The 8,336-nt window shown below is 45.2% G+C and overlaps 2 protein-coding genes across 2 annotated transcripts in view; both read left to right on the forward strand.

Annotated features, from left to right (window-relative positions):
• The window catches only part of rasgrp3 (RAS guanyl releasing protein 3 (calcium and DAG-regulated)), a gene marked incomplete at its 5' end in the record, with an annotated part of 13,192 nt that extends 12,064 nt beyond the window's left edge, over positions 1-1,128 (forward strand). The window contains 2 exons of the mRNA XM_084460853.1: positions 1-183; positions 1,011-1,128. The exon at positions 1-183 is cut by the window's left edge and continues 191 nt beyond it. Of these exons, the coding sequence (XP_084316979.1) occupies positions 1-183; positions 1,011-1,019 (192 nt within the window). The 3' untranslated portion in view covers positions 1,020-1,128. The remainder of the gene's footprint in view (positions 184-1,010) is intronic.
• A 2,807-nt stretch (positions 1,129-3,935) lies between these two features.
• On the forward strand, positions 3,936-5,981 carry LOC311327813 (dual serine/threonine and tyrosine protein kinase-like; the record flags this gene model as incomplete). The annotated part of the gene is made up of 4 exons (XM_084460917.1): positions 3,936-4,016; positions 4,287-4,401; positions 4,666-4,800; positions 5,423-5,981. 4 exons carry the CDS (start codon positions 3,936-3,938, stop codon positions 5,608-5,610), a joined length of 519 nt encoding a protein of 172 aa, XP_084317043.1. The 3' UTR covers positions 5,611-5,981.
• Positions 5,982-8,336: the final 2,355 nt, after the last annotated feature.

The following is an 8,336-nucleotide window of genomic DNA, read 5'->3' on the forward strand; positions in this document are numbered from 1 at the left end:
GGGGCGCACACCTTCCCCAAGATGAGGTACCACCGCCCACACAGGAAGGCCTCCAAGAGCAAGGGCTTTGCCCGCTGGGAAAATGAGTCCTCCCAACAAGCCACGCCTGGCCGGGACTCTCAGGAGCAGACGGAAGGGCCCGCGGACGTGGTTCCGAACGGGGTGACGGCACGCCGAGAGAAGGTGTGTGTGTGTACAAATAAAGCTTTGATTGATTGATTGATTGATTGGTTGATTGGTTGATTGGTTGATTGGTTGATTGATTGATTGATTGATTGATTGATTGGTTGATTGATTGTAGCCTTTCACCCCATCATAGCATGGAACCTTTATCATGTCATTAAAATAATCTCTGGTCACACCCAGAATTTAGATTCCTACTTTTCTAACTTCCTTCTTTACTCCATACCTTCATTTCCACCTTATTTTCTACCTACCTTCCTTCCGACCTTCTTTACTACCTACCTACCTTCCTTCTGTCCTGCCCTCCTTCCTTCCTTCTTACCTTCTTTACTACCTACCTTCCTTACGTCCTACCTTGCTTCCTTTCTTCTTTCCTTCCTTCTTTACTACCTACCTATCTTTCTTCCTACCTTTTTTACTACCTACCTACCTTCCTTCCTTCCGTCCTACCCTCCTTCCTTCCTTCTTACCTTCTTTACTACCTACCTTCCTCCCTTCCTTACATCCTACCTTGCTTCCTTTCTTCTTTCCTTCCTTCTTTACTACCTACCTTCCTTTCTTCCTTCTTTCCTTCCTTCTTTACTACCTACCTTCCTTCCTATCTTCTTTACTAACTTCCTTCCTTCCTTCTTTCCTTACTGTATGTGTGACTCAATGGCTTTCTGTCTCTTGAAGTCTCTCCCCTTTGGTGATCTCTGATAGGTTCATCTGATCGACATTTTTGCCCACAGTGACTTTGTGTATTTCTTTGTGTGTGTGTCTGTGTGTGTGTGTGTGTGTGTGTCTGTGTGTCTGTGTGTGTGTGTGTGTCCTCTCTCTCTCTACAGGACAGCTGACTTGGCCCCAGCAGGGGCAGGACACAGGGCCCTAGGAAGCTCTCCTCCCTGGGGGAGGTACTCAGCTGCTTGAGGCCCTCGTCAGGTGACCCGGAGTAGCCCCGCCCACCCTGGACCAGCCTGGGAACTCTCAGGACGTCCAGACCTACTCACAGAGAGCTGCATGTGGACTCACAGCTGTGGGTAAAAGGGAGCGAGAGGATGTTTTTTGGTGGAACAGGAGAAGCCCCTGTCTGATTGGGGCAGAGACAACCCTATGCCAGGATCAAGAATTGCCCCTCGGGGATCAATCAAGTTTTTTTTTATTGAATTGAAACTTTTTGCTGTCCCCCGGCGTCACACTCATCAGAGAGGATCATGGACCACCAGGAAGTGATTAGGGATTGGCTGAACAGAAATGGGTGTGTTTTGACTGTGTGTGAGTGTGTTTGTCGGCTAATAATGTGGTAACTATAGAACACATCGGTTGATGTATTATCTGCTGAGGATTTTGTGACGGCAAAAAGAGAGCTATTTTGGTCAGGTGGGTTAGTTTGAATAACGCTTAATAATCGTTGGAGGATAAGTGAGAATGCAAGGGGGGAGGTCTATTGTAGGCCTACAGGTGCAAACCAGGAAATGTACAACACGAGTGGAAAAATAGGTATGTGTTTCTGAGGGTTAATGAATTCAAAATGGCCGCCGGGCCTAACGATTGCTCATGATCGTTTATGTGCCAGTTTTATGTCTCACTCTGGGATCCAAGAAAAGGTACTTCATGTGTCAGCATACCATGTAAGAAAAACACAACTGCAAACATTTGTTTTAACTATCAAGGAATAGGTAATAATGGTTAGTCTGGGATTTTTGTTTTTATATTATTTCAAAGAATAAACAACTCCGAAGACTATAATAGTATGTGATGTGTCCCTACCAAAGACAATTTGGTCAAACTTATGGACATGTTTCTTCCATTTCTTCAAAGGGATAGGTGTGGTATTAAAAGGGATAGTGTGGTATTTAAAGGGATAGTGTGGTATTTAAAGGGATAGTGTGGTATTTAAAGGGATAGTGTGGTATTTAAAGGGATAGTGTGGTATTTTGGAGCTACACATTTTCACGTTTTCCTATGCCCCATCCACTTTCATTGTAAAAAAAGGTCGATCTAGCTCAATACTTGAGCGATCAGTGAAATGATGGTCTCTATGTGTCATGTTAGACATACCGAAAATAGGGCTAAATGTCTCAAATACCACGCTACCCTTCTAATGTTGCATTGGTTCACTATTGATTCACGTTGGTTCACCACTAGAGCCATACCTAGAATGGAATTAAATATTAAATACTTGTACACATTGAGTCGCCTCCCACCCCCCACCCCCCAAAGCTCAGAACACTGTTGCTGCTAGAAATGTATTTTATGTCTTTTAGTTTTTTTATGGTCTGTTTTTATACTGTATCAAAGACACATTTCTATTACATGTAAAGTTAATGGACAATGTGTACTTGGTGATCGTCCTGCTTAACTCAGCTAGTGATCTTTGATCTATTGTTGGAGCCTTTCACCCCATCATAGCATGGAACCTTTATCATGTCATTAAAATAATCTCTGGTCACACCCAGAATTTATATTTCTACTTTTCTAACTTCCTTCTTTACTCCATACCTTCATTTCCACCTTCTTTTCTACCTACCTTCCTTCCTACCTTCTTTACTACCTTCCTTCCTACCTTCCTTCCGTCCTACCCTCCTTCCTTCCTTCTTACCTTCTTTACTACCTACCTTCCTACCTTCCTTACGTCCTACCTTGCTTCCTTTCTTCTTTTGTTGATTAGTGTCTTGTATTAAATATTCTGTTAATTATAATTTGGGCGTGTGACTTCCTTTTTGTTGCGACTCGTACAAGCTGGGTCAAAACAAGAGCGAAATAGTATTAACATTCTTTCAGCCAAAGACATCCATATAATGTGGCTGTGATTTGTGAGTAGAGTACAATAGATATTATTTGTTCAAATTGAAACCACCTGCTGCCAACACGGATCTCAGCCCCATCCAGCCTCTGGGTATGTGCTTCTGCTCCTGTCCACCAGGGGGCAGTGTGATTCTGAGTGTGGCTGCAGGACCCAAGGTTTAGTTTCGCCGACCGAACAGATCTTTTCTGCCTTTTTTCCCTTATACTTTCCCCTTGTATGTACATGAAGAAACGTGAGTATGCTGCCGTATGTTAATAGATTATATTTCTGTTTAGTTCGTTGCTCCGTGATAACTCCATTAAAGTACTGAGATTTATGAATGATGTCGACTAGCGTTGATGCTAGTTAGCTACAGTTAGCCGGTGTGTTTGGATCAGCCTCCGGTTTCTCTACATGTTAAGTGCATCTCGTGATTGTGTACCTTAGCCATGTAATTGTTACTCATGTCGTGTGTGTTTGCAGTCGGCAAGCTGAGTGATGCTATCGTGGTTAGCCTACGTAGGTATATTCAGTCAGTCTAGTTACCCGGAGACGTGCAGGAGACGTTCATGTGTTCAGCCACTAGATGGCGACATGCGCCATAATTGTGTTGTCACCAGTGTGATTTAATTTGTCATGAGACTATTGTTTATTGCTGATACTGCAATGTTTGATTGTTTATTTTAGAACATAATACAACTGGAGTAAAGACAACTAAAGGAAAAGAGCCAAGTGCCAACAATAAAACCAGGGATCTTGGACCCAAATCGTCATCATTGGATATCACTGTTCTAATAGACAGCCAAGGGCGAATGCAACCATCCACATCCTGAACTAGCCTACACACAAATTCCCATTCTACAAGTAGGGTTTGATAGGGTTTACAGTTTTTGAGAAAAACAGAGTGATGGACTTCATAATTCCTGCCAGCTCAAAGCACATGGAAGTTTCTGCTCACTTGCGTCACAGGTTGATGACGAGCGTGATGTCGTCGTCACGGCTGGAGCTCTCCACGTGGACGCTGGTGGCGGTGTCGACCTGCCGGTGCAGACTGGTCACCATGCCCGTGGGGTAGGACACGTTAGTGAGCCGGCCCTCGCCATCGTACCTGGGGGCGGGGGAGCTGGTTACTGTCTTTACTGCCTGGTTGTTGCTGACGAATGACGACGACAATATTCTCGGCACCAACAACGATCGTAGCGCAGAGAATGTGAGCCGGAGAATAGCCAGTCTGCGCGCTGGCCTGTGCGCATGCGTGCTGGAGCAAGTGGGGAAAGGCGTGTAAAGATCATATTACAGAGGCTACAGACCCTGTATTTGAAAACCGCTGTACCAGCTGGACAAACAGAACCGGGCCAAGATCACAGACCTGGGCTTCTGCAAGCCAGAGGCCATGATGTCTGGCAGCATCATAGGAACCCCCATCCACATGGCCCCGGAGCTGTTCACAGGTCTGACACACACACACACTCACACACCCCATCCACATGGCCCCGGAGCTGTTCACAGGTCTGACACACACACACACACACACACACTCTCACACACACACACACACCCCATCCACATGGCCCCAGAGCTGTTCACAGGTCTGACACACTCACACACTCTCACTCACACACACACACTCTCACACACTCTCACACACACACACACAGACTCAACACTTGTGCACGCACACAGACACATTTTACAACTTGCACTGTCCCTCTCAGGAAAGTATGATAACTCTGTGGACGTCTACGCGTTCGGGATCCTGTTCTGGTACCTGTGCACCGGGTCCGTCAAGCTGCCCGAGGCCTTCGAGAAGTGCTCCAGCAAGGACCAGCTGTGGAACAACGTCAAGAAAGGTACTGGACCGCTTCTGGACCACATCTGGACTGCATCTGAAGTCCAGGCTGGACATGATGTAGACATGATGTAGTACTACAACGATCCTCCCTCTTAAGCACCTATTGTATTGCTACTCTTGCACTTTGCCTTCAGGACTAGATTATGCTCTTAGTCACTTGTTTTAGAGAGAAGATGCACTTGTGAGTTCTGGTGAGTAGTAGTACATTGGCTTTTCCTACGTTAAATGCAATTATTGTTAGTCGCTTTGGATAAAAGCGTCTGGTAACTGACTGTATTGTGATGTCATGTAGACGATGTAACGAACCCCTTGGCTCCACTGCGTCCTTCAGCGTCAACGCAGGCGTTGAGCGCGACGCAACGTCCGCAGCGGAGCCGCTGTCATTAATCACAATGGATTCGTTCCCTCAGCGTCTGATGGATGATGCTGACGCTGACGGACCCAGTGGAGTCCAGCCGTAACAATTCAATCTCTGTTTAAATCTGTGTTGTTGCTCAGGTGTCCAGGTTTGTTGTTATTGCTGTTGTTATTGCTGTGGTTATTGTGGACCCTGTCAGAGTGATAGAGGGGGAGCAGCAGGCGAGTGGCTCCCAGAGGCTGACTGTCCCCCGTGTCCCCAGGGGCCCGGCCGGAGCGCGTGCCCAGCTTTGACGAGGAGTGCTGGCAGCTGATGGAGGCGTGCTGGAACGGAGACCCCTCCCAGAGGCCCCTGCTCGGGATCGTAGAACCCAGCCTGCAAAGCATCATGGTCCGGCTGTGCAACTGCGGCTTAGACCAGAAGAGCAGCAGCCTGGAAGATTCAAACTGAAAACACTTGAGAAGGAAGAAACGCACAGTGACATAGGATCATGGTCCAAATGTATTTTTGCGCTAGTATTTATGGAAGAGGAATTATGGCGATGTGTTTCCAGGGAGGAGATGATGGCTGCCAAAAAGTGTGACCAAGATATTCTTTTCCTTCGTCTTTCCCCAGGAGTTTGACTTACATTATTTATGATAGAGGGGCAGCGAGTCCTTGTCTGTATGTGGTTTTATGTGTCTGTGTGTCTTTGTATACAAACTGTAGCCAACACTATGCTTCCCTCTTAGCTAGCATGCTAATTGCTGCCTGGTCATAGCATAGGATTGTTACTAGAGATAAAACATTGTAAACCTAGTCCACTCCCAGTATTATAAATATATATAGAGAAGAAATATTAATTTTAGATTGTATTTAAACTGGATGTCAAAAACATCCCTGCATATATGAAATTGATAAACTTTTTTTAAAGTTAAATTATTTGACAAAATGTTGCTTTTCCATCTGTGTTTCTTTATATTTACAGGAATGTAATTTATTTGGCGTTTATTTTACCAGTGGTGGAGTCTGCACATATTGGGATTAAACAGTCTGGTTTCAAATCCTGAGAAACTTTATACTGTTATTTCAATCTAAAATGATGTTTGTATGTAATGGAAAAGCGCTCATCATAGCTGTTCCTTAGCTTGGTGGGTCAGAACCGCTCATCATAGCTGTTCCTTAGCTTGGTGGGTCAGAACCGCTCATCATAGCTGTTCCTTAGCTTGGTGGGTCGGAACCGCTCATCATGTAAATGTGAAATAATGTTTAGTTCTGATGGACAACTCTGGTTAGGGGAGCTCCCCTGGTAGCTCAGTGGGTAAGAACACAGCTTAGTGCAAGTGCTGCTCTTCCAGCATGGGTTCAAATCCCGTTCTCTCAATATTGACTTCATATCATTATACATCATGAATAAGATAAATACTCAAGACTGCAGTAAAGGTTCAGCAGCCGGCCTGGTGGTCTAGAGGTAAGAGACTTGCCTCTCATACAAGAGGCTGGTGGTTTGATCCCTGGAGGGGAATGTGTGTTTTAAGATTGAGAATACATCTGAAGAACAGGCTGAAATACGCCCAGAGAACAAGCCGAAGAGCGGGGAGATGCAGTGGCTCAGAGGTAACTAGCACTGCCTCCCATGCAAGAGGTTGGTGGTTTGATTCCTGGAAGGGAATGTGTGTTTTAAGAATAAGACTTGGTATACAACTAATAGGCTAATATTAGTAGTTGTATAGAGCCGCGATAATACTATTTGTAGTATTATAGGTGGTAGTAGTAGTAGTAGTAGTAGTAGTAGTAGGTATTTTAAAACAAAACTGTTTTAAAAGTTCTAAAGACATACTTTCTTAGTGAAAACCACCACTCAGGGTCACATAACCCCTCATTTAAACACTCTGAAACCGCAGGGGGGGTGCCAAGTACCCCCCCCGCCCCATGCGGCGCTGTGATCCGGCTGCCGGGGTGGATTCGATCCAACGACTCTTACTGAACGTATGCATTCAGAGTCGTGACCAGAACCATATCACCACCAGGTCCCCTTCACACTCAGACAGCTTCTCCGGGCGTATTTCAACTATTTCTTGACAGAAGTAGTCAAGTTTTAAAACACATTCTGGGGATTCGAACCACCAACCTCTTCCTTGGAAGGCAGAGCTACTTAGCTCTAGTCCACCAGGTCTGCTCCACTCCTAGACCTGTTCTCTGGGCGTATTTCAACCTCTTTACAGAAGTAGTCAAGTTTTAAAACACATTCTGGGGATCGAACCACCAACCTCTTCCTTGGAAGGCAGAGCTACTTACCTCTAGTCCACCAGGTCTGCTCCACTCCTAGACCTGTTCTCTGGGCGTATTTCAACCTCTTTACAGAAGTAATCTAGTTCTTAAAACTAGTTCTGGAGATCAAACCAGCAACCTTTTGAATGGAAGGCAGAGCTACTTACCTCTAGGCCACAAGGTCAGCTTCACATTTGGGTTTGTTCTCTGGGCGTATTTTAACCTGTTTATAGAGATAATCCAGTTCTTAAAACAGTTTATTTTGGGGATCAAACCAGCAACCTTTTGAATGGAAGGCAGAGCTACTTACCTCTAGTCCACCAGGTCTGCTCCACTCCTAGGCCTGTTCTCTGGGCGTATTTCAACCTCTTTACAGAAGTAATCTAGTTCTTAAAACTAGTTCTGGAGATCAAACCAGCAACCTTTTGAATGGAAGGCAGAGCTACTTACCTCTAGGCCACAAGGTCAGCTTCACATTTGGGTTTGTTCTCTGGGCGTATTTTAACCTCTTTATAGAGATAATCCAGTTCTTAAAACAGTTTATTTTGGGGATCAAACCAGCAACCTTTTGAATGGAAGGCAGAGCTACTTACCTCTAGTCCACCAGGTCTGCTCCACTCCTAGACCTGTTCTCTGGGCGTATTTCAACCTCTTTACAGAAGTAATCTAGTTCTTAAAACTAGTTCTGGAGATCAAACCAGCAACCTTTTGAATGGAAGGCAGAGCTACTTACCTCTAGGCCACAAGGTCAGCTTCACATTTGGGTTTGTTCTCTGGGCGTATTTTAACCTCTTTATAGAGATAATCCAGTTCTTAAAACAGTTTATTTTGGGGATCAAACCAGCAACCTTTTGAATGGAAGGCAGAGCTACTTACCTCTAGTCCACCAGGTCTGCTCCACTCCTAGACCTGTTCTCTGGGCGTAT

The sequence above is a fragment of the Borostomias antarcticus genome, assembly GCF_949987555.1.
Source record: "Borostomias antarcticus genome assembly, chromosome: 34".
In the NCBI taxonomy this organism is placed as follows: domain Eukaryota; kingdom Metazoa; phylum Chordata; class Actinopteri; order Stomiiformes; family Stomiidae; genus Borostomias; species Borostomias antarcticus.